At 50.7% G+C, this 26,213-nt stretch overlaps 1 protein-coding gene across 3 annotated transcripts in view; it reads left to right on the top strand.

Annotated features, from left to right (window-relative positions):
- LOC138481024 (UAP56-interacting factor-like) overlaps positions 1 to 26,213 on the top strand; it is an 802,147-nt gene that overhangs the window by 335,333 nt on the left and 440,601 nt on the right. For all 3 annotated transcript variants that reach the window (XR_011274186.1, XM_069612875.1, XM_069612876.1), the window contains exon 3: positions 15,918 to 16,036. Coding sequence is in view for 2 of the 3 variants with exons in the window: in XM_069612875.1 (XP_069468976.1) it covers positions 15,918 to 16,036 (119 nt within the window). In the remaining variant the exon portion in view is untranslated. The remainder of the gene's footprint in view (positions 1 to 15,917; positions 16,037 to 26,213) is intronic.

Here is a 26,213-nt window from a genome sequence, read left to right as displayed (position 1 = left end):
TCCCCGATGCCGACCCCTGGTGCCTCAGGGCCCAGCCTACGCCGGACTTGGTCATCTCGGCAGCGGCCAAGAAGAAAGCGGCGGGTGCGACGGCTTTTACTTCCACTTCCCCGCTGGACAGCGAGAGCAAGAAGTTGGACTCCATGGGACGACGAGTCATCTCGTCGGCGGAGATGATTAAGGCGGCCAATGCCTTAGCGATTGTGGCCCGTTACGACAGGGAGCTTTGGTTCAAGATAGCTCCCCTGCTAGACTTCCTACTGGACGACAAGAGGGCGGAGGCCCTACAGATTCTGCAGGAAGGTGAGGTGGCGTTGGATCACGCCATAACTGTGGCAACGGACATTGCCGATACCGGATTTCGCCAGCTGGACAACAGGGTTTGCCTTCGACGACGAGGATGGCTCAAGGCGACGGACTTTCGTCAGGACGTCCAGACCAGAGTGTTGGACATGCCGTTCGACGGCAACAACCTGTTTGGGAAGACGGTGGATAAGTCCCTCCAGGCCATCAAAACCGACACAGGACAGCCCGACCCCTAAGAGTCCTTCAGCAACGGCGGCCCTTTCGGAGCTCCGGAGGCAGACAGGGGGCCTCCAAAGGATCCATCGGTGGCTCTTCTATGTACCGCCAGGTGGCCCGCTCCTTGTCCCAGGAGGCCTACAGAGGCCGCGGCAAGCGAGGAGGGTCTTGCCGCCGTCAAGGAGGCCAAGGCGGCAAGGCCTCTTCCAAGCAGGACTGAACCGGCCGTAGCGTCGGGGCCCCCACTGAAGCACCCCGGTGGGAGGCCGGCTGACCCAAGTTCGTCAGCGTGTGGGAGTCCATCTCCACCGACCGTTGGGTGCTGGACACCCTGGCCCGCGGACACTCGCTAGAATTTCAAAAGAAGTGTCCTTGCATTCCTCCCATGGCCGGGAAGGAGAATCACATCCCTCAACTGCTGTTGGAGGTAAGGGTGATGCTCAAGAAAGGTGCCATCGAGCTCGTCCCCAAGAGGCTCCGGGGCTCCGGAGTATACTCAAGGTACTTCCTCGTCAGAAAGAAGACATGGGGTTGGCGCCCCATCCTGGACCTGCGTCGGTTCATCAAGTACATCAAGGCACAGAAATTCAGGATGGTCACCCTCCAGCACGTGCTGGGACAGCTGGAGGAGGACGACTTCCTATCATCATTGGACCTGGAGGATGCTTACTTCCACATCCCCATTCTAAAAGGACACAAAGTTCCTCAGATTCGTAGTCCAAGGGCGTCCCTACCAATTCAGAGCCCTGCCGTTCGGATTGAAGTCGGCACCCAGGGTGTTCACCAAGTGCTTCGCACCAGTGGCGGCGCGGCTGCGCCTGCAGGGGATCCACGTCTACCCCTACCTGGATGACTGGCTAATCCGTGCAAGGTCAAGAGAACTCGCCGTCGAACACACGGCGAGGACCGTCCACCTGCTCATGGAACTGGGATTCGCCATCAAATACCCCAAATCCCACCTGGTTCCTTCGCAGGTGGCACTGTTTTGGGGAGCGTAGCTAGATACAGTGGAGTGATTGGCATCTCCGTCGGAAGGAAGGACGAAGGCCATTTTGGGCAAGGTGCAGCGCCTGTTAGCCACGCACGTGGCCAGGGTGAGGTCCATCAAGTCCCTCCTCGGGATGATGTCCTCATGCATCTACCTTATGCCCCTTTGCAGACTACGGATGCGTCCGCTACAAGAGTTCCTCGACGCCCCCTGGATTCAAGCGGCGGGCAGCTTCGAAGACCGGATCCTGCTCGACGAGGAGTTCCATCGGGCGATTCTATGGTGGGGTACCCGTGCGCACCTCACGGCAGGCAGACTTTCAGACCCCGGCGTATCAGGAGACGGTGATGACGGACGCCTCCCTGGAGGGATGGGGGGCCCACACTGGAGATCTCCACGCAAGAGGCCTCTGGCTCCCGGAGGAGAGGTCTCTCCACATCAACATCCTGGAGCTACGAGCCGTATTCTGGGCGCTCAAATCGTTCCTCCTGTCCCTCAAATGACAAAGTGGTGAGGATCTTCACCGACAACACCACCACAATGTTCTACATCCCGAAGCAGGGAGGCACCAGATCCCCAGCCCTATCCAAGGAGGCCCAGGATCTGTGGCACTGGGCCGTCGCCCAGGGATGTTTCTGGTTCCCTTCCATCTGGCAGGAATAAAAAAACACCATTGCCGACTCACTCAGCAGGGAGCTGCGCTCGTGCCACGAGTGGGAACTACGCCAAGACCAGGTGGATCGGCTCTTTCAACGATGGGGCAAACCCCAGATCGACCTGTTCGCGACGGCGACGAACTCCAAGTGCCAGAGATTCGCCAGCAGGTTCACACAGCCGAGGAGCTGGGGCGATACTTTCTCGTTCTCTTGGGACGGCCTGTTCCTGTACGCGTTCCCTCCGTTGCCGTTGCTGCTCCGTCTCATCAACCAGCTCAAGAGGTCCAGGTGCAGGATGATCCTCGTCGCACCGGCGTGGCCGAGACCGATCTGGTTCCCGGACCTTCTGGACTTGTCAACGTCCCCACCTATTGTTAGGGAGAATTCTCTGTTTAGGCTGAATTTCCTAACCTGGTGAGTCCCCCAGCAGCTTTGCTGGATTTCTGGAGTTTGTTTTTTTTCTCCTGCCAAGAGTGAGACTCTTTTTCTCCCACTCTTGGACATGATTTATGGTGTTCCTTTGACTGTTAATGTGTTTTTTGGCTATGGGGTCCTTTACTCCATAGGGTCTCATGTGTTTTTACTATGTCTGTTACACAGCACCCTCCGTGCAGTGACACAGGGGTGTCATAGTGACACCCCACCATAGACTCCATACCCTGGCACTGACTACTGTCTCCCAGGGCATGTAAAGTCACCATTGGCTTTACTAGTCCCAGAAACCAGTACAAACCATCATATTGTGGACATACTGGTCGGGGCAATTCGATTGCCCCGGGGTCTGTTAGTCGAGGGGGCACGTCTCCGTCCCCCCTGATCGAGTTTTGGCTGGTGGCAGTGGATACTACTTTTTACATTCGACTGCGAATATATTCCTATGGGATTTTCCCATTGTTCGAGGCTACCAACTTTAATTATTTAATTCTCATAGCCTCAAACATACCGCTGGTTTATTTATTTAATATTAATTCGCCGGTTGGACTCGATTCTAAAATGGCGTTTGTGTTCTCTTCTGTGACTCCTACCCAAGTCGAGCCCTTTGTTCCACTTTTGGCGGGCTTCTCCACAGAAGCCTCCAAAAGTGGTGCCACTCTGTCTGGGTACCACAGGGGGTGTGGGAGGGGGTTTAGGCACCCTGGACTGAGTTACCTTGGTAACTCAAGTCGCACTCTTGTGTGATTGGCCCAAGTGGTGAGCCGGCCGGCTCACCACTTAGCATGTTTGATTGACAGCTAGGCTGAGTGAATGGGGGTGTGCTGCATAAAAGCAGGGATTTGGAGACTGGAACTTCAGAAGTCGCCACAGGACCTGAGAATCCGACGAGGGAGAAGCTGAGCCGACCTGCTACGACGACACCACCGGTGGAGCCCTGCGGAACCGACTCACCACTTCCCGACGACAGAGAAGATCTCCCGGCTGGAGAGTCTTCTTCCCCTGACTGGTGGGCACAACCAATTTACCTTCTTTTCCTCGCATCCCAGGACGTCTTGTGGTTGAATTGCCCGTGCCAAGCACCCCGGCAACCGGATAGCCACTTACCACTGGACCGCGAATAAAAGGACCGCTCCTTTTAACTGAGAACTCCGCGGCTGGTTTCTTCCCTGGCAGTGCAACGGACTCCTGTCTTCCTCCCCGACAAGATCCTCTCTTCCCCCAGACGAAGCACCGACTTGCATCCGCTGCCAGGAACAACTGCCCCCGCTGGAGTATTCTCACCACTTTAAGGTACTGTGTCTGCCATACCTCCCTTTCTAAAGATTGCTACAAGGTAATAATAATCCCTTAACCTTCTGGACTGGGCTGGCCGCCTTGACCATCTAACTGGTCCCTTTCTTTTGGTCCAACTCTTCCTGAACCTTTTCGAGACTTTTGTGCACTTTTCAACCGTGTGACCTTGGACACATTTCGTTCTGATCCTCTTAAAGTGGATCCGGCTTTCTGAACTCTAACTTCACGGTTTGACCCTGCCTTCCTCTCTTGCTGTGTTCTTGTGAAAGTGTTGGGATCTGTTTCAATTTATACTCTGCCTTTCTCTCCCTTTTAAACCGAATTATTAGAGTGCCATCTGCGTTAAGCGCTCAACGCTGTCTGAAAATAAGTGGGGCTTTACCTAAGACTTGTCTAATATTCTTTAAAGGGAGTGTATATCTTTTAGTGACCGTATTTTTGAACTGCTTAATATTAGTGCCTGTGTGTTTTATTAGATGTGGTTTTTAAATAAATAATTATATCTCTTTTACACCAAGCTCTGGTCAGTGTTTGCTTGTTCTACTGTGTTCTTTTGACCTATTGTGAATACTCTGTACACTGCCTAACTGTTCTTGAGGGAAGTCTGACTGCTCAGCCACAGCTACCAAGTGAGTCTGTGTGGTACAGACTGCTACCAAGTGGGTTTACTGCCAAACACCTGTAGTCTTAAATCTTTTGCAGTGGCCCCAGAGGGAACTGCACAGGTTTCTGCCTAACACCTATCAAGCTGGCGACGGACGCGGATCTTCTCTCCAAAGAAGGAGGTGCCATTCTTCATCACGACCAGGAGTCGCTGAACTTGCAGGCCTGGCTTCTGCAGCACTAGAGTTTGGAGGATACGATACCCCTGCTGACCGCAGAGAGGTTCTTGCAAAAGCCAGCGCGTCCTCAACTCTCAAGTGCTATGGACATAAGTGGAAGAGGTTCTCTGTCTGGTGCTGTGCACAGAAGATAACCCTCTGCGGATTACGGCCCCTCAAGTATTGCCGTACCTACTGTTGCTGGCCAAAGCTGGACTGGCTCACGCCTCCATCAAGATACATCTGGCTGCCATCTCCCGATGCACCAGAACTACAGGATGGGCGTCATTGTGGTCTCATCTCCTGGTGAAGGAATTTATGAAGGGACTATTCCGATTGTTCCCGCCGGTGAAGGCCCCTGCCCCGGCGTGGGAGCTCAACGTGGTGCTGACCAGGCTCATGGGGGGGCCCCATTCGAGCCTATGCATTCGGCGCCATTGAAGTTCCTGTCGTGGAAGACAGCATTTCTCGTGGCCATCACCCCTGCACTACGAGTGGCAGAGATCCAGGCCCTATCTTGCAAGCCTCCATACTTGACTTTTCACGACACGAGGGTGGTGCTGAGGAAGCACCCCTCCTTTATGCCCAAGGTGCCGTCGGACTTCCACCTCAACGAGCCATTGGTGTTAACAGTTTTCTTCCCGTCGCCTTCGTCACAGGCCGAGAGGACTCTGCACTCGCTGGACGTAGCTAGAGCGCTGAAGTTCTACGTGGACCGCACGAAGAGTTTTCGGAAGACATCACAGCTGTTTGTGAACTTTGGACCTGTGAATCAAGGGAAGGCTCTCTCGAAGGCTTCAATTTCCAGATGGCTCTCCGGCTGCATCATACACTGTCACCGGTTGGCAAACCGACCGCTGCCCGGCCGTCCGAGAGCCCATTCGACCAGAGCGATCGCTGCTACCACGGCGTTCCTGTCTGGTGTGCCTCTGCTGGACATCTGCATGGCTGCTACGTGGAGGTCAATGCACACCTTCACAAGATTCTACTGCGTCGATCGGGACTCCAGGGAGGAGTCCAGGGTCGGCCAAGCAGTGCTGCGCAACCTGTTCGCTTAAGGTGAGCCTGCTGAGGAGGTAAGAGATGTTTAATGTTGAGTTGTTGTATTGTTTATGTTGAGCCTGTTGCCACCTCCCGTGGTTGTGCATTTGTATACTGCTATGTATTCTTGCTGGAGAACAACAGTTACAGGTAAGTAACTTGTTCCTTCTTCATCTCCGTATTTTCCTGTCACTTGGTTTCTTCACCACTACACAGATAGGTAGGTGTGGGGGGAGGGAGGGAATATAAGGAACTCATGGTGGAAACAGTAAAGACCAACACAAGTGATCACAGTTCAAGGTTGTTTAATAAACTGTATGTAGGTTGGAAAAACACCTAATCTAAACCTAAATCTAAGATGGGAGCAAGCTTCAACCATCAAATAATAAAGAGGCAGTCCTAGTGGTGTCTTGTCAAATAAAAGGGCCTGTACTAAGTGTTAGGCAGAATCCCGTGCAGTGCCCTTAGGGACCACTACACACAATTAAGACTACAGGTGGTGATAAAAGTTTTACCTATGGTACAAGCCTGTACTACTATATCAGAGTGGTAGCAGTGGCGGAGCAGCCAGGCTTATCTCAAGAGTATATGGGCAGTAGCAGAGATTACACAAAGGGACCACAATCACTGTGACTGAAGCAAACACTGCCTCAAGGTTTCAGGTATAAAAATATAAGTACATTTATTTTTAAACCATTCTTATAAACGCAACACTTCTATTAAACTTCAATAAAAACCACACGTTAAATATACTACAACTAACCAATTCACTTTGTACAGTAAGTCTCAAGGTAAATACCCTGTGTTGGAATGAACCGGTGTTAGGCACAAAAACACATTACTGCGAATATGATTGCGATCACTTTTTGACAGTTCGGTCTATTAAACAAACACGCATCCGTGACATGAAATGCTACCGGGGCAAAAACACACTTAGCACCTGAGATACCCAGAGGGAGTTGGAGGCAAAAATCACAGGCAATATTTGGGTTAGGCAGGCAGAATAAAGATTTTCCATAATAACTTACTAGAAATTCTTGATTCTATTAAAGACACGGAGGCGAGCATTATGCTTCTCTTTCTTTTATTAATATATAAATAGAAAGCTCAGCAGCAAGTGTTAATGCACCTTATTGAAAGCGCAGGAGTGCGTGGCAGACAAAAGGTGCATGAAAAAACACAAATAACTTAGTAAACCTTAACAAAACAGTGTAAGTCCAAGAAAAACTCCATTTCCCAAGATGCTTCAGGAAAGGTCCAGCAAAGGGTCACTAACATGTGACTTAGTCCACCAATGAATAACTGGCTGTCCATATAAACAGTCATACAAATTATGTCACTTCCTCTTTCGAAAGCTGCGAACTTGAAAAACGGAGAAAAGAAGGGCTGTAGCTGAGGTCATCTCGAGACTGAAGCCGAAGCAGAGCTGATTAGGCAATCAGGAGGGCTTGTCTGGAGCCGCTGTCAGAGAAAAGAAAGTAACTAGAATTAGTTTCTGCATCAGAGAACCCTAGTTCCCCAACGGGGGTGGGAGAGAAATAGTGTGTTAACTTGACATACATAAGTCAGTCCAATAAGCAGTAACATTCCCAAACAAGTCGCACAATTATAACCCAAAGGTGGTAGCGCTGTTATTTCTCTTGCTGGGCGGGATAATGCTCGCCTCCGTGTCTTTAATAGAATCAAGAATTTCTAGTAAGTTATTATGAAAAATCTTTATTCTATGTCAAGACCGGAGGCTCCCATTATGCTTGTTTAAAGCTTACTTACCACAATAGATGCTGGTTGTTCTAGCGGTTTCAGGTAGAATTCCTTGAATATTGATTCACCTGACCAATCCGCCATTCTCATGATATCTTCTAGGCGTACTCCGACCTGAAATGCTTTGGAAGCCATGGCTCCTCTAACGGAGTGGGCCCCGAAATGCTTGAGTCAGAGTCCAGCGCACCCAGCGTGCTAGGGTTGGAGACGAAACTGCCTTGTGCGGTTTACGCAGGGCTATTAGCAGTTGCCCGTTAGGGGAAGTCCTAAGCGGGGCAGTCTGCTCCTCGTAAACTTTTAAGCATTTAACTAGGCAAAGCTTAGGTTGATCTTTGAAAGCGGGGTACGAAATAACCCTCGAGTTACATTTCGTTCTCCTGTGCAAATGGAATACCACCCCATCAGGAGAAAAGGTCCTGCCCGCCAGATCGAGGGCTCTAACGTCAGAGACCCTCCTGCAGGAGACTAAGCAGAGCAGTGTAGTAAGTTTGCCTGACAAGGCAGTCCGAGACAGGTCCTTGTTATGCGGCCATGACAGAAAAAGATTCAGAACCTTGTTGACGTCCCAAAGCTTATCATAGCGAGATGGGGGCGGAATTGTAAGTCTTATTCCTTTAAGGAGTCTGCAGACGAGCTGATGCTCTCCAGCTGGAAGCCCTTGAATGAGATCATGCCCGGCGGAAATAGCCGAGCGGTAGGCGTTAACCGTCCTATAGGCGAGGCCTCTTTCAACTAATGAAGCCAGGAAATTTAGGATTTCCTCTATAGGTGCTGAAACTGGATGTGAACCGTTACTATGGCACCAGTTACTCCAGGCGTTCCAGGAGTTAGAATATCTCTTGAGGGTAGCAGGGGCCCAGCTTTCCTCAATGAGGTTGATTGCCATGGCTGAAATGCCGGGAATCCTCCACCTTGACCTGAAATCCTCCAGGCTGCTATGTTCAGTGAACCGTTGAGGAGAAGGGGGTGACACTGTCCTGACGGATCCAGAAGGAGATCCGGAAATTGGGGTAGAAGGATTGGAAAATCCGAAGAAAGTTCCAGAAGAACTGGATACCAGGTCTGAGAGGTCCAGACCGGGGCTATGAGGACCAGGTCCGTATGCTCCTGACGGGCCTTCGCCAGGGTCCTCGCTATCATTGTAAATGGAGGAAAGGCATAGTGAATCCCCTGGGTCCACTGCTGTAGGAATGCATCGGTCGCAGCTGCTGCTGGGTCCGGTCTCCAACTATAAAAGATGGGTAGCTGGGAGTTGAGACGGGATGCAAAGAGATCTACAGACATGGGGCCCCATGTTCGCTGGAGGCGGAGAAAGACTTCTCTGTCGAGCCTCCAGTCGCTGAAATCTGTGGAGTGACGGGAGTGCCAGTCCGCCACTACGTTTGTGAGCCCTGGGAGATATTCTGCTGTCACCGAGATCTGATGTTCCAGACAGAAATGCCAAAAGTCCTTGGCTAATTCCGCTAGAGGTCTTGACTTGGTCCCTCCCAGATGATTGATGTACCGCACTGCGGAGATGTTGTCCATCTTTAGTAAGATACAACAACTCGCTTTGCCTCTGGCAAAGGAGCGCACAGCGAAAGAGCCGGCGAGAAGCTCCAGACAGTTTATATGCATTTTCAGCTCCTGAGGTGACCAGAACCCTCCTGTGGCTACAGAGCCGCATCTCGCTCCCCAACCGGAGCAACTGGCGTCTGATTCTATGATAATATCGGGGGTGGATCCGAAAATGGCTCTGCCGTTCCAAGCTTCCATATGAGTGAGCCACCAATTGAGCTCCGTGCGCGCAGAGGTCGACAGTGTCAGACGTTGAGAGTAGGAGAGGCTCCGTCTCAGATGCTGACCCTTGAGCCTTTGCAATTCTCTGTAATGAAGAGGACCGGGAAAAATCGCTTGAATGGAAGACGACAGGAGACCGATTACTCTTGCTAACTCTCGAAGAGATATGAGGTCTCTCTGTAGAAGTCTGCGGATCTCCCTCCGTGTCGCATGTATCTTGGCCACGGGAAGATGAAGTTGCGAGTTCAAGGTGTCCACCAAGAATCCGAGAAATTCTAGATTCTGGGATGGACGGAGTACAGATTTCTCCCAGTTTATGAGGAAACCAAGACTGTGCAGTAGGTCGATGGCTATTCTGGCCTGATGCACTACTAGGGCTTGAGAATGAGCCATGAAGATAATGTCGTCTAGATAGACTATTAATCTTACTCCCAGTTCTCTCAAGCGAGCTACTATGGGTCGCAGAAGTTTGGTAAAGGCCCAAGGCGCTGAGGAGAGCCCGAAGGGTAAACTAGTGCACTCCCAGTCTTGGTTTTTCCAGGAAAATCTGAGATAGCTTATGTGGGCCTGGTGAATAGGAACTGCTAGGTAAGCGTCCTTCAAGTCCAGGCGCACAAGCCAATCGTTTGGCCTCAGGATGTCCCTGAGCATGTGTATCCCTTCCATCTTGAAGTGATGGTAGACAATGAAGTCGTTGAGAGCTCTCAAATTTATAACTGGGCGTACTTTTTGCTTCCTGCGAACCAAGAATATGGGACTGAAGAACCCGCCTTGGCTTGAGCAGGGGTGAATCGCTTGTTTTAGATGTAGACTGCGTATTTCGCCATCTAACGCTTCCTCGTCTGCTATGGACATAACTAATGGTGCAGGACGAGTGGTTTGGTGAGGTTGAGTGAAAAACTCTAAGCGCAGGCCGCGCGCTGCGTCCCTGATCCATACATCTCCTGATAAGGAATCCCATGCCTGTGCAAAAAGAGCTAACCTCCCCCCTATGGGTGTCTGTGGCGCAGGCGCTGTTATGGGTACACTGACCTGTAGTTTGCTGTTGGGCTGGATATCTTGCACTTCTTCTCCATCCACGACCTCTTCCCCGCCCTCTTGAGGGGAAGAAAGTGTCTGAGCGGTCCTGCCAAGAATTGTATTGGTCCCGGGATTGCTGAGGTCTTCGATCAAAGGCGAAGCGGCCGGAGGAGCGACCTCTGCCTCGTCCGGCCCTGGAGAAAACCTTAGTAGCAAAAACCCTTCTGATGGAGGCTTGAGCCTTATCCAAGGCAGTAAAGGTGCCGACGAATTTCGACATTTCTTTCATGAATGGGTCTCCGAAAAGCAGACCTTGGGCTGCTGCTCCTGATTCTGTATCTGCTAGCTCAGTTAGTTTGCCGTCAATTTTGTATAAAATACCTTTACGGCGTTCAGCCGAGATGGCGCAACTGGCATTACCCAGTAGACAGAGGGCTCTTTGCGCCCAACCTGAAAGGATTGTTGGATCGATGGGATCGCTGGAATCAATGGCCGCCTCGGCCAGGTCCATAATCTTGGCTAGAGGACCAGTAATGTCCAGGACTCTGTCCTGACAGGACCTCCAAGCGCGGTCGATACCCTTTCTCGGGTCTTTCACATTCTTTCCTAGAAATGTGATCACCTTGGAGTCTAGCTCCGGGGTGAGGGCTATTTTTCCAGGAATATTGGGACGGGGGCATTCTGCCTTTAATCTGGCCCTTACTTCCTTATCCAGAGGCTTGCGCAGTCTGTTCATGATGTAATTGGTTGTTCTGGACGAAGGTTCCCAGTCAGAGGATCTGGGGTGCACAAGATCTTCTGGAGCAAACATCCCGCTGGAAGTGGGGGGTTCCTCCGTTACCTTCTTGGGGATGGGGACTGCCACAATCCCAGAGGTAGAGGGTCGCGACCCTATAGTTTGAGAATCCTCATCAGAGGATGAAAGGGGATGGTAGTTATCATAGACCCCTCTATCTTCGTCATCAGTGCCCTGTTGTTCTCCCTCCGGGCTTGAGGGTCTAATACCCCTGTTGTCTTCCTCGGGGTAAGAGGGTCTTTCGAGGGAAGGGGTGTCCTTCCTGTCCATGAAGGCTTTTTTAAGCCTGGAGAAGGCGTCTGAGACGGCAGCGGTGGCAGGAGTAGGCTGGCTCGGGGGGGTCATGGAGTCTTTGCTCCTACGAGCCAGAGTACATCCCCCATCTATAAGGTGCTTTCTTTTGCGGGTTTTCTTTCTCCCAGTTGGGGAGGTCTCCTGAAGATGCTCCTCCATACTGTCTAGGCGCTGCTGGATAGGTAGGAGCATCTCAGATACTGCCTTCTTGATGGTGGTCTCCACTGAGGATCCCAGCACCTTTTTGAGGCTGTCTGCCATTGCCACCTCATCTATGTGATACTCTTCCTCCTCATGATCAGACCAATCCTGATCTGCCTGGGGAAAGTACTGAGCTGCCATAATAATTTCAAATGCACCTCTTTTTTTTTTTTTTTTTTTTAAATATAAATGCTCTCTTTGTGGGCAACAGACAGTCTTCTCTCAGCCCACTCAATTACAGACAAGGAAAGTGTGGAGCACGATACCTTGCTGCAGAGGAAAAACAATCTGTTCTGTGGAAGTTATCTGAGACTTCCTTCGATCTCGTTTTCTTTCTTTTCTTTTTTTTTTTTTTTTTTTTTTTATCGTTGAAACGAAAGGAAAGGGGCTCGTAATTGCAGCTGGCGCTCGCTTTCAAACTCCGTTGTAAAGGCAACGGAAATGACAAGCGAGCGCCAGCTGCTTGAGGAAAGGACTCAGGGAGCAGAGGCTCCCTCTAGTGGCCACGGAAGGCCACCGCGAGCGAAATGCTCTCCGTGTGCGGCCTTCCCGGCTCTGTATCAGTGAAGAGCGAGCCGAAGGCCGCGCACGGAGGGGTGAATAAATTAACAGAGCCGCTCGCGAACGCGAGGGCTCCTGTCAGTTGCAGAGATCCTCTCGCGGCAGCGAAGCTGCTAACGCGGAGGATCGAGTGAAACTGACAGAAGATGAAGCGCGTTACGCGCGCGTATACTAATTATAGCAACGAACGCTAAATAAATTATGTAAACATCATTCACATTATTATAATATATTTAAATTTAAATTTCTAAAAAATTTTTTTTTTTTATGAACAAGGAGATAAAAAATGGGTACTTATCTTTGCTGTGAGCAGCAAGAAAGAGGAAGTGACATAATTTGTATGACTGTTTATATGGACAGCCAGTTATTCATTGGTGGACTAAGTCACATGTTAGTGACCCTTTGCTTGTCCTTTCCTGAAGCATCTTGGGAAATGGAGTTTTTCTTGGACTTACACTGTTTTGTTAAGGTTTACTAAGTTCTTTGTGTTTTTTCATGCACCTTTTGTCTGCCACGCACTCCTGCGCTTTCAATAAGGTGCATTAACACTTGCTGCTGAGCTTTCTATTTATATATTAATAAAAGAAAGAGAAGCATAATGGGAGCCTCCGGTCTTGACATAGAATCAAGAAACACTCAGACAGGAGTTCAAAAGTCAAAGGGCCGGAGACCGGGTCGAAATACACCGGGGCCAGTTGCCGAAGATCACACGGTCCGACAGTTCACGATTCAACGTAGCCAAAAGTACTTCGATATTGTTAAAGTTCGGAAGCAAAAGTTATAAGAAGGAGGAAAGACAAGGGCAAGCCTTGGAAATGAAGAAGGGAATTCACCCAGTTTCCTCAACAGAACACAGTACCTTGTTCCAATGGTGCAGCTGGTGCCCTGGCAGTTGTTCCTGTTGGTTTCCCGCAGACCCATGATTCCTGGAGCTTTATCGAGGAGGACGTCTGAAGAGGGTCTGCACCACACAGGGATGAGGCCGGCAGAAGCGACACGGAATAAAAGGTGCACTCCTTAAAAACAGGAGAGGCTCTTCAGGTGGCTATCCGGACCACTACAGCAGTGTGTAGCGATTTCGGCCACGAAAGAGGATCCTCTGGCTGTAGAAGATGAGCTGGTTATCCCCACCAAGCTCAAGGGAAGAAGACTCCGGACTGGATCTTCTCTGAGTCGTTGAAGGGCAGATAGCTCAGGACTGCAGCAGGGCTTCGACGGGACGGGGTAATTGCAGCAGCCGTCGTTCTCTCGGCTTCTCTTCGGTTCCTTGTAGTTCCAGTGGCGACTCTCTGACTTCTAGTCCAAGAGACCTGCCTTTTATGAGAAAACCTCCCATTCACGCAGCCTGGCTGTCAATCACCCAGCAGGGGGGATGTCCAGCCCCGGACAACTACCCTGGCCAATCATGACAAAGTGTGACTTGTGTTTCCTAGGATACCCTGTGCCGGGGGTGACTACACCCCTCCCTCACATTCAGCCCACCTAGACACCCAGGTGCCCTGAGGGCTTCTGGGCAGGAGCCCGCCAAAAGACAGTGAACAAAGATGGCGAACCTAGTTTGCCGCACAAAGTAAAACACAAGAAGGACTTTAACAAAAATAAATGGCGAAAAAACCCAACCGGAGCCAAGAGAAAGACGATTTGGTCAAGCGGGTTTATGTTCGAGGCTAATATAACAGCCAAGAACAGTACCATATTTATCTAATATAATCGCGGTAGAAAAGTTAGGGTAGATACCACTGCCTCCAGCCAAGTCTAAATGTTAAAAGAGCGAAACAATGCTCTAGGAGGCACAGATAAAAAGGGATAGGAGTTAACCCTTTCCAGTACTCCATGTATGATGGGGTGTACTGGATCTGTGGTAGATTGACTAAGTAAAGTTAATCGTAACTTTACCCTTTTCTTGGGGATAGTAGTCGCCTCAGAAATGGAGTTGAGTGGAATCTTACAAAACAACCCTGTGCCACGGCCCTGAAGGTGCTGTGTGACACACAAAAAGAAGGGGGCTACTGAAGTGGTGTACTTCAGAGTCCACAATCATAAAAACGGGTAGAAACACATTGCAAAACCCAGGTAAGAGTGGTGGAAAAGCTCTCACTCTTACCAAGTGGAAAAAAATAAACTCCAGAAGTCCAGCAAAGCTGCTGGGGGACTCACTAGGTGAGGGTAATTAGCCATAAATGAGAATTCTCCCTAATGGTGACATAGAAGAGACAACAGACCATCTAGATCATTGCAGAAGGAACTGATTGGCCCCTGAGTGTGGTAGATCAACAAGAAAGCTAGAAAATAGGGCTTTAAAAATGAAGTATAGGAATACTCAAGAGGAAAAACTTGTAAGAGAAGATGAAACTGGGGCAGGGGTAAAAGTAGAACGATTGAGTATGCCAGTCCCACCCTCATGGCCATTAAGGAATGTGCTGATGTTTTGTTTGGAAACATCTCGCACATAAATAACTCCCTGTTTTAAAGGCTTAAGCATTCCAGGTTTTCGAAAGTAATCCTGGATTACACCTTCTAAAAATAAATCCTTTACTGTATCCGGAAAATTGTTCCAGTTATTGACATATCGCCAATGTCTTCTTTCTCTTAAAGATTCTGGACAAGGCTGCAAAAATCCAACTACAGACCCAAGCCAAGGCATTTATTAGGGGACAGGCATTAGGCTTTCACCCTTAAAGTAGCACAGAGAAGGCACTGACCGATGTGAAAGATCTTTGTAAGATCCTGTATGTGACGGAATGGGTCTCCTGATGCAGCTGGATTTGTAATCCGCATTTGATTTGTTGAAATTCTCCCATCTTTTTACAATGTTTAAAGATAGTAGACCAGGTATCCGATCAGGCTGTAGTTTTGAGGTTTTATAAATTCAAGTCTTTTTTTGTAACCAGAAGCACTTTCAGAATTTAAATGACTACATGTCAGATTCAGAGATTACTTTCATTGGGTCTAAAAATGATTATTGCAATGGCTTGTATACAGGAACCACCAAAAAGGCTATTCAACATATGCAAACTTTGCAAAGCTTAGTTGCCCATATTGTCAGAAACTGGTATAGTCTTGATCCTATTACTCCAATTATAAAGAGTTTTCACTTGTTCCTCACTGGACCTTTATGGTAAAGCTCCCCTGTACTTTAATCTAAGGGTGTACAGCCCTCAACAGAGCGTTGTCCAAAAACTACCTTTACTCAGAACATAATAAAATATTGGATGCGTGATTGGTGATTTTGTCCCATAAGGGACTTCTTAGTTTATAGGAAAATGGAGGCTGTTCTGCCCCTCCCATTAGTGCTCTTTCTGAGCTTTCTTATCCCTCCGCCCACCCCTCTAACCACAACACCCCTAAACCTGTTATGACCTAGAGTGGCACAGGCAGGCATGGGTGGGGGGGGTAAATCTACTGCATTCATCATGGATCTGTGTTCTTAACTGGTTGGAAGGGATGGGGGTTGCACATAGGAGTTGAAGCAGTGCTGGTGACTGCCTTCAGCTGCATGACCCTGGGGAGGTATCTATTTACGAACATATGTTTGTTAGTCTTAACATATGTTTGTAAAACAGGGTCATCTGAGACTAAAATAGGTGTATAATTGTAGGAGCTGTGCATTTCAGGTCCCAATTGGCATATGGTGGTAGTCAAGGAACATGTGCGATTATGGACTCACCTCACCTGGACTGTGCTTGGCATACAATATAATGAAACCCATTTGTTTCACTGTTGCTTCTTTTTTAAATTATTTTTTTTAGGTGTGAGCCGTCTTAGGAGAGGTCTGAAGCAGGGAGGATACAATGGTTCGCAGTGGAAGACTACCCAAATATCTGGAAGTGGATTGAGTCCACTAAACCGCCATGCTTTCGTTCAGAAGGTAGGTGAGAATATTCTGTTTTTGCAATTTTGTTTAGATGTAACAAACATATTTGATGCAACATTAACAATCGCTTTTTTTAATTGCATTTAAACTGTTTGTTGGACCTTCAGTAGCACATTATATGTACAGGGTGCACAATTCAAGTTATGTGCTACTCTTCAGTATCCCAATACTAATTTTAGGCATGTACAATTATTATTTTTGTCTTCAAAACTTTTATTTAACCAAGGATGCAGTGCATAAAATAGAAGCATCAACAGTGGTTGGGCGACAATCCCCTCAGTAATACAGCATCAAATCCCCCACCACAGCAAATGATCCACCCCCATGAGAAAAGGTGAATCCAACAATCCCACATCATAGGTTCACTCAAGAGAGTAACTATGTAAGAGGGCCGATTTAAAGGTCAGATACAGAATATTCTGGCAATGATCAACAAATCCACACTTTAATCCACCAGTGAGCAAGCAATGTTTCATCAAGGCGGTTCCATTCCCTTCCTATAGTGATCCTAACAGCCAATAGAAGCTCAGTAACAAGTTTAGCTGCGTATCCTCATTTAGGGTTAACATCCTCTACTGGTTTTCCCATTGGGACAACCAGTGGGTCAAGTGGTAAGACCACTCCAGATACTTCCCTAATTAGGACCAATATAGTTTCCCAGAATGTGTGACCACCACATGTGGAAATAACTCCCCTGAAGTACCAGATCCACGCCAGCAGACCGGATCTACTTCTGGATTCATTTTGTGTAGCGCTATAGGCCGCAGATACATCTGTAACAGAATGTGTACACACACTTAGACGTGGTACGATTCCTAGTACAGATTTCTTCCCAGGCATCATCGGCTATAGGGTGAGCCACATCAAATTCCCAATATGAGGTACAAGATGGTTTAGTCCATAGTCAACCAACACCTAAGTTTATAAAGAACAGGGATTTTGCCCCGTTCAATTCCACCGATTAGGGTAACATCCAGTCCCACCAGAGCAGGGATCGAAATTCAGATTGGAGAAGCAGGAGCTTAAAGCTGCTCCTGGGTATCCTGCATTAACCATGGAGCTACCCCAGGGAAGCGAGAACCTAGTACATAGCGTTCCGCAAATCTAACTTCCACTTAAGATGCAAACTAATAATTGTGTCAGTTAATGAAGACCCCCTTATGCTTTAAATATTGTATACTGATGTGTCCTAGTGTACATTTATAGATTGTCCAAAATTTAGAGTTAATTTCACATGGGTGTATTTGTTCTGCATCTATTGGCCTGGGGAGCCACCTGTAGCTCCAGATAGCTTTTGGTGTCAAGCTAACCAGGCTCTTGTAGGTTACAAGCAGGAGCTAAATAGCTCCCCTCAATTTCGAACCACCCAGAGTGTATATCGTTCAGTTCCTCACTGTAGGGTGAGACACGGAGTACTGATTTGGGGTGCACCTGAACTGATCATTGTTACAGCAAATTTAGATGTACAGTCAGTAAATGATGGAGGTGATTCATTCTGGTATAACTGAGATAGTTGCATAAGGCTCTTATTGATCCAATATGAAAAACTGTTTCCAGTTAATACCATTGAGAAATCTGGTTTACCAAAGACTGAAGAAAAAGGTTCCATAGCCGGTGTCTTCCCCAGTTTCTGAGGCGATAACGCCAGTAAAAGAGTGATATCTGTGGATGGTAAGAGAGTGAAAGTGCAGTAAAGTTCAGTCTGGTCTTTAAAGGGTGCATATACTAGTTTACAGCGAGTATTTGTCTGTTCAAGGGCAACCCATCTAATAGAGGAGGTTGGTGACCTGCATGAGAAAATATGGGAAACCTGGGCAGCAAGTATACCTCATGTGATGTTGTGTTCCTATGTCCCCACCCAAACCCCCCCCCCCGGCCGCATCTGTCACTCGTCACTAACATTCTTGGAGATCCTAGATTTCTTACCTGCCCAAATACATTTCTGGATCTTGCATTGCAATGTTAGTAGTGCCGTAGTTGGAAACTTAACAGGAAGGGCTTGACAGAAATACCAGAATCTTGCCATCACTAACACTCTCGACATTCTTGCCCCAGTCATGAGGATCTGTTTGAAACATGCTTCCAAGCGTAACGCCTGGTATGAACTAGCAGCCCTGAAACGCAAGTGCAGAGCTGTGGAATGGAAATGACAGACCTCAGGCTAACCCTCTGACAAACTGGCCTGTTGCCTTCTCCAAAGGCAATGCCGACTCTCCATTCGCTCCAAGAAAAGGCCCCACATCCAGGCTTGCGTCTCTGGTGCATCCAACAACACGGCTGAACTCTTTAAAAACGGCAAGGAACCCTTCCGCATTCTCCACATCACCTCTTCCCTCTCAGGCCCTCTGCAATGCATTGGCCACACACTTCATTGAAAAGAATCAGGACATCCTGAGCACTCTCTTCCCTTTCTCCCTCCCCTCCCCCTAACCCTGTGTCACCTGCGGCCTCCCATCCCCTTCTGCCTTTCTCTTCTCCTACTCTCCCATCACATTAATTGAGGTCAGTTGTCCGCTCAAAGAAGGTCTCCAAACAGGTCTCTCCTTGTTCTTCCAGAACTATTAAGGACAATATTGTCTCTCTTCTCCAGCATGGGGTCTGGCATGGATTCACATGCTCATAAATATTCCCCCGTCGTCAGGCTGTGAATTCTCGGTGGTAAAGAAAAATCAGTATCAGTTTTGTTTCTGATCTGTCTTTCTTAGTAGTAACCAATCACTGGTCTCTGGGTCATACTGCCCCCAGCCAATGACTGCCTTCTCCCTAAGCCCCGCCCCTGGCAGCCATCCTCAGATTTTTACTGCACGTTCAAGTGTTGGGAGTCCTCGTGCGATAGCTCTCGAGCTTTTACTGCGTTTTGCGTTTTTCAAAGAGTTTTATCTCATTTGTTCGGTCAATCGAGCCTCAAGCTCCACCGTTTCTACTTCCGATCAACGGGGACCCGTTTTGGGATTTTCTACACCCCTCAAGGGCGAAGTTTTCGTCGAGTTACGTTTCTTGGAGGATTCCAGAAGATCTGCGGCCTACCTCGTGGACATGGCCCAGTACAAGGGAAGCTCGACACCCGGATCCAAGCTGTTTAGAAACTGCCCTGGATGCGGATTACAGAATGTTTTCAAGGAGGATGAGCATTCGAGATGTCTCTACTGCCTTCACGAAGACAAGACGCATGTGGAAAAGGACTGTGCGTTTTGCAAGACCCTGTCGGAACAGACTATGAGGGATCGTCGGACCCGCCTCGCCAGCAGGTGAGAAGAAGTCTGAGCGGTCTTCTAAGTCCTGTGAGGGTGCCCCGGCGACGGGGGCCCAACAGAATGCAAAGCACCGCGAGTCTGCGGGCACCGGGAGCGCTGAAGGGTCGGGCTCCCTGGCTGCAAGGCAGGGCGCACTCGACGCCATCAACCACGAGCCAACGCTCTGGCTTGGGGAAGAGAAAATCCGAGAACCCGGCTAAGCTTCTGAAGAGGCCCCAGTTGATCTCGAAGGGTTCAGCCGAGGGGGAGCAAGGCGGTGACCCCTCCCCCAAGGTGAAGGCCTCAAGCGCGCCCAAGATGGTGAAGGCCTTAAGCGTGCCCAAGGTGGTGAAGGCCTTGATCCACCCAGTGAAGGCCTCTATTGAGGGAGTCGCGGCGGCCCTGTCGAAGCCTGTGGAGGCTAACCCAGTGGAGGTGACCTCGGGGCCCAGAGTTTCCCTGCCGCCACAGAGGGAATCCTCTTTTCAGCCCATCGATAAGACCCCCGTGAAGACCCCGGTGGAAAAAATCGGGGGGGAAGGGGGCGGTGGCCGTCACGGACACGGATACAGCCTCTGAGGAGGAGCTGGTTGAAGTCGTGAAGGGCCTCAACAAGAGGTTCGAGGAGGTCCGGTCCCACGGGGGGAACCCCGAGGAGGCGGACGAAGAGTGAGACGGTGGCGCCGACGAGACTCCCGTAGAGGAGGAGCAACCGTCACAACCATCGCAGCCAGTGCCCGAGCCTCAGGACAACTCGGTGGCCATTTTGATGGCAATCCAAACCTTATGCACGTAGATAAGGACGAGATTGCCCCTCACCCCAACGGATGACCCGACAGAACCGGGCCCGTTGGGATGCCTTCCGAACAAGCGGAGGAGAGTGCACCCCTCCGCCCGCCGTTCCAGCCCTCGTGGCCTGCTCAGCCTTCACCTCCTTCCCCTGAGCCTAGGGATGACATGGGAACGGATACGGCCACGACGGAGACGACGGGATGGGCCTTCCATCACCACTCCCTCGGGACTCCCTGCCCGATGAAATTGGTTCCTTCCACGCCATGATTGCCAGGGCATCCAAGCTTTTTCAGCTCTGCCCGGAGGAACAGAAGAAGGAAGGTTTCCTCTATCAGTGGCGCGAGGCCAAGAGGAAGACTGTCCTCGCGGTACCATTGATTGACGACATCTGGGAGGAGGGACTTGCTCTCCTGAAGAACCCGTCCATGATGCCTGCCAAGAGGGACTGGTACGAGAAGAAGTACGGGATCCCCATTCCGCCCCTTTGTGCCTTGGGGCACAGCCGACCCCGGATTCGGTCGTCTCGGCGGCGGCCAAGAAGAAGGCGGCTGGGGCTTCAACTTCGACCTCCCCACCGGACGGCGAGGGAAAGAAGCTAGACGTCATGGGACGACGAGTCATCTCGTCTGCGGTGACAATTAAGAGGGCCAACGCCCTAGCGATTGTGGCCCGCTACGACAGGGAGCTGTGGTACAAGATCGCTCCCCTGCTGGACTTCCTACCGAACGACAAGAGATCGGAGGCCCTGGAGATCCTGCAGGAAGGTGTGGTGGCGTCGTACCACGCAATAACGGTGGCCATGAATATCGCTAACACCGGATTCCGCCAGTTGGGCAACGGTGTTTGCCTTCGACGGCGGGGATGGCTCAAGGCAACTGATTTCCGCCAGTGTTGGACATGCCCTTTGATGGGAACAACCTGTTTGGGAAAACAGTGGATGAGTCACTTCAGGCCATCAAGACCCACACGGAGACGGCTCAGGCCTTGGGAGTGTTGCAGCAACGACAGCCCCCCTTTCAGAACGCCGGAGGCAGACAGGGTGCCTCCAAGGGATCTGGCGGCGGCTCCTCGACTTAACGCCAGACGGCCCGCTCCTCGTTGCAGGAGGCCTACAGAGGACGCGGCAAGTCAGGAGGATCTCGTCGTCGCCAAGGTGGCAAGGCCGCCTCCAAGCAGGACTGAACCGGCCGTAGCGTCGGGGCCCCCACCTGAGCACCCCGGTGGGAGGCCGGGTGGCGAAGTTTGTCAGCGTGTGGGAGTCCATCTCCACCGACCGTTGGGTGCTGGATGCACACTCTCAAATTGCTAAAGTGCCTCCGCATTCCCCTGTGGCCAGGAAGGAAAATCACGTCCCTCAACTGCTGTTAGAAGTAAGGGCGATGCTCAAGAAAGGTGCCATCGAGCTTGTCCCGAAGAGGCTCCGGGGCTCCGGAGTATACTCAAGGTACTTCCTCGTCAGAAAGAAGACATGCGGTTGGCGCCCCATCCTGGACCTGCGGCGGTTAAACAAGTACATCAAGGCGCAAAAGTTCAGGATGGTCACCCTCCAGCACGTGCGGGGACAGCTGGAGGAGGGCGATTTCCTATCGTCTCTGGACTTGGAGGATGCTTACTTACTTCCACACCAAGTGCCTTGCACCAGTGGCAGCGCGACTGCGGGGGATCCACGTCTACCCCTACCTGGACGATTGGCTCATCCGGGCAAGGACAAGAGAACTCGCCTTCGAACACACTACGGAGACCGTCCACCTTCTCACGGACCTGGGATTCTCCAACTACTTGAAATCCCCCCTGGTCCCGTCGCACTGTTTCTGGGAGCCAAGCTACATACAGTGGCGCAATTGGCCTCGCCGTCGGAGGAAAGGACGAAGGCCATCTTGGACAAGGTGCAGCGCCTGCTGGCCACGGACGTGGCCAGGGTGAGATCCATCAAGTCCCTGCTCGGAATGATGTCCGCATGCATCTACCTGGTGCGCCTGTGCAGGCTACGGATGCGTCCTCTACAAGCTACGGATGCGTCCTCTGCAAGAGTTCCTCGACGCCCGTTGGATACAAGCGACAGGCAGCTTCGAAGACAGGATCCCGCTCAACGAGGCTTTCCGCCAAGCGGTCCAATGGTGGGGCACCCGCGTGCATCTCACGGCGGGCAAAGACTTTCAGACCCCGGTACACCAGGAGATGGTGACGACGGACGCCTCCCTAGAGGGATGGGGAGCGCACATCGGAGATTAGGCCTTTGGCTCCCGGAGGAGAGGTCATTCTACATCAGATCAGCATCCTGGAACTCTGAGCAGTGTTCTGGGCCCTCAGGTCGTTTCTCCCGTCGCTCAAGGGCAAGGTGGTGAGAATCTTCATCAACACCACCACGATGTTCTATATCCGGAAGCAGGGAGGCACCAGATACCCAGCCCTGTCCAAGGAGGCCCAGGATCTGTGGCACTGGGCTGTCGCCCAGGGGCTGTTTCTGGTGCCCTTCCATCTAGCAGGAACAAAGAACGTCATTGGTGACTCACTCAGCAGGGAGTTGCACTCGTGCCACGAGTGGGAGCTGCGTCAGGATCAAGTGGATCGACTTTTCCAACGATGGGGCAAACCCCAGATCGACCTGTTTGCAACGGCGACACACTCCAAGTGCCAGAAGTTTGCCAGCAGGTTTCCCCAGCCGAGGAGCATGGGCGATGCTTTCTCGTACCCCTGGGACAGCCTGTTCCTGTATGCTTACTTGCCGTTGCTGCACCGACTCATCAACCAACTCACGGTGCAGGATGATCCTCGTCGCACCGGCGTGGCCGAGACAGATCTGGTTCCCGGACCTTCTGGACTTGTCAGTGTCCCCCCCCCCCAGTCAGACTGTTGACGGACGCAGATCTTCTCTCCAGAGAAGGAGGCGCCATCCTCCCATCACGACCCGGATTCTCTGAACTTTCCAGCCTGGCTCCTGCAGCACTAGAGTTTGGAGGGTACGATATCCCGGCGGATTGCAGGGAGGTGCTTGCAAAGGCCAGGGCGTCGTCAACTCAAGTGCTACGGACACAAGTGGAAGAGGTTGTTGGTCTGGTGCCGTGCACAGGAGATTAACCCTCTGCGAATTACGGCCCCTGAAGTGCTGCCGTACCTGCTGTCGCTGGCCAAGGCGGGGCTAGCTCACGCTTCCATCAAGATCCATCTTGCAGCGATTTCCCGTTACACCAGAGCTACGGGACAGTCATCCCTGTGGTCTCATCACCTGGTGAAGGAATTTATGAAGGGACTGTTCTGATCATTCCTTCCGGTGAAGGCTCCGGCCCCGGCGTGGGAGCTCAACGTGGTGCTGACCAGGCTCATGGGGCCACCATTCGAACCTCTGCATTCGGCACCGTTGAAATTTCTGTCATGGAAAACAGCGTTCCTTGTGGCCACCACCTCCGCACGACGAGTGGGAGAGATCCAGGCCCTGTCCTGCAAGCCTCCATACTTGACTTTCCACGAGACAAGGGTGGTGCTGAGGACGCACCCCTCCTTCATGCCCAAGGTGCCGTCGGACTTCCATCTCAACGAGCCCTTGGTGTTGCCAGTTTTCTTCCCGTCGCCTTCGTCGCCGGCCGAGAGGACTTTGCACTCGCTGGATGTAGCTAGAGCGCTGAAGTTCTACGTGGACCGCACAAAGAGTTTTCGGAAGACATCACAGTTTTTTGTGAACTTTGAACCTGTGAATCAAGGGAAGGCCCTCTCGAAGGCTACCATTTCTAGATGGCTCTCTGGCTGCATCATGCACTGTCACCGGTTGGCAAACCGACCATTGCCCGGCCGTCCGAGCCCATTCGACCAGAGCGATCGCTGCTACCACGGTGTTCTTGTCTGCTGTGGCCCTGCTGGACATCTGCAGGGCTGCTATGTGGAGGTTGACGCACACCTTCACGAAATTCTACTGCGTCGCCCAGGATTCCAGGGAGGAGAGTCGTCCAAGCAGTGCTGCGCAACCTGTTCGCCTGAAGGTGGGCCTGGTGAGGAGGTAAGAGTTGCTTAATGTTGAGTTTATGTAATGCTTAATGTTGAGCCTTGCCACCTCCTGCGGTTGTGCACGAGTGTACTGCTATGTACTCCTATATTCATGAGCATGTGAATCCATGCCAGACCCATGCTGGAGAATAACAGTTACAGGTAAGTAACGTGTTCCTTGCCCCTGACGATTTCTACAATCACACTTTTACTACTGGGTCGTTCCCCTCTTCCCTCCTGCGCTCTCTTGTGTGCCCATCCTGAAAATAATTCTGCCGACCTCTTGTGTCCGCTTAACTACTGCACCATCTCCATCACCCCTTTCCTTGGGAAACTCTTGGAGAATCTAGTCTTCCTGCAACTGACCCAGCACACTGAGCTTGTTGGTTGCCTACACACGTATCAGTCTGCATTCCGAGCATTCAGAGGCATGGAAACTGCTCTCCTGAACACCCGTGAAGAACTGCTCGCATCTCTCGATTCTTTTGTTTTTTTGAACTTTGTTTGCTTGACAGTACAACAGGGACATAGTTGAACAGTGCGTTACGAAATAAATACCCTCTCAACGGTATAATCACAGATGTTCTAGTACCGGTATCTTGCATATTGTAAATGCATGGGTTTTGAAATGGGGGCCAAATGACAGACATGCTGGCAAGTGTTACAGTTCGAGGCATGCAGGGGCATCGGCATCTCCGGTGTTGTCAGTGTTCAATGACTGCAGGTCGGGACGAAAGTGGAGGGGGGGGCATGTGCCCGTTGGTCTTCTGGCAGCTGATTGAATAGCGACCCATCGTTCCTCAATGTCAGAAGCCCATGTGATGGCGTGAAGCCATTAGTCCACAGTGGGGCTACTAGGGCGCAACCACACCAACAATATGCAGCGTTATTGCTAGTAACATACAAAGTCCAGCCAACCTCTTATAGCTGCGTCAAAGCTTTGAAAACTCATTTGGCTTCAGTCTCCATAATCGTCCTGTCCCGTGCTTCTCTTTACTGGTTTCCAATATGTTTACAGTAATTACTACCCGGACCACAGGGTTACGTTGCATACAAACACTAACTTCCTCATATTGAATTTTGCTTCTTGGAACCCATCTATTATGTATCCCCTACTGAATATCTGGAGAGAGTGCACTTTTGGGCGCCTTGCTGGTATTGTGGAGTGCACTACCTCGGACCTAGCGCGACCCTCGTTCTGCCAGAGTTTAGTTCACTTACTAACCTTCTTGTTTGTTATATTATACCTTTTTTCTTTCCTTCTAGACTTTGCCTTCCGTACCCATTTCCTCATAATCTTCTCCACTAACCTGTTCATAAATAACTTGGTAAGAAAGTCCTGTTTACCCCAAAAACCACACAATCTTAGCGGGCTCTTTCACTTATGGTCTTTTCTCGTGTCTTACATTAGGTGCCTGAATCTTGCTTACTCTTAATCTTCATCAAGCATCATTGAACATGTTAATAATATATACTGGGAGAGTATTCTACTGTAGTTTTGGCTTACACTAACCGTTGTCTTTTTCCCCTTACAGCTTGATACTATAACGGTGTGTGCTACTCGCTCTTTCGCTTGATCCACTCCTCTGTCTGGTCCTGATTGGAAGACAGCAGAGGGGCGTATAGAGAGGGAGAGCTCCCTCTTCTAGGGAGGCCTAAATTGAGGAATATAACCCAGGCTCTTCAATCAAGCTGATCAGACCGGAAGTTACAAATCACTTTTCCCTGGCTCTACATCGATCCGAGCTGGTGAGTGTCGGTGTCGTATCCCCAGCGGTGATTACCAGCCCCAACACAATTTCCTGCCGGAGCCGGGAGGTGCACTAGTCCGCTGGGGCCAGGTGTGGCTCAGGCACAGTAAATCATCACGGCAGGGGAGCCTCGAACAGGTGGTCCACGCAAGAGACACCGTGTGGGCTCAGCGGTCCCTGGCGCCTGCTGCTCAGCACAGGAGCGGGCCGCAACAGCAATGGGTCCGGGTTGCCGATCAAAGGTTCTCTCGCGGCCCAAATTGGATCGGCAGCTAGCCAGGGGCCTCAGCTGGCCATAGCTTGAAGTTTGCTGCAATTTGTGCTCTGCAGGGTAATATTTGCGCCGTGCGAGATTGCCGGGCTGCAGAAATTGGACTCAAGCGACCAATTTGGATAGTGTGCAACAGCGCCCCCTGC

Source organism: Ambystoma mexicanum, chromosome 5p (assembly GCF_040938575.1).
Source record: "Ambystoma mexicanum isolate Mex_15411 chromosome 5p, UKY_AmexF1_1, whole genome shotgun sequence".
In the NCBI taxonomy this organism is placed as follows: Eukaryota; Metazoa; Chordata; class Amphibia; order Caudata; family Ambystomatidae; genus Ambystoma; species Ambystoma mexicanum.
Note: the sequence above shows the minus strand (reverse complement) of the source record. Positions and strands in the feature narration are given on the sequence as shown.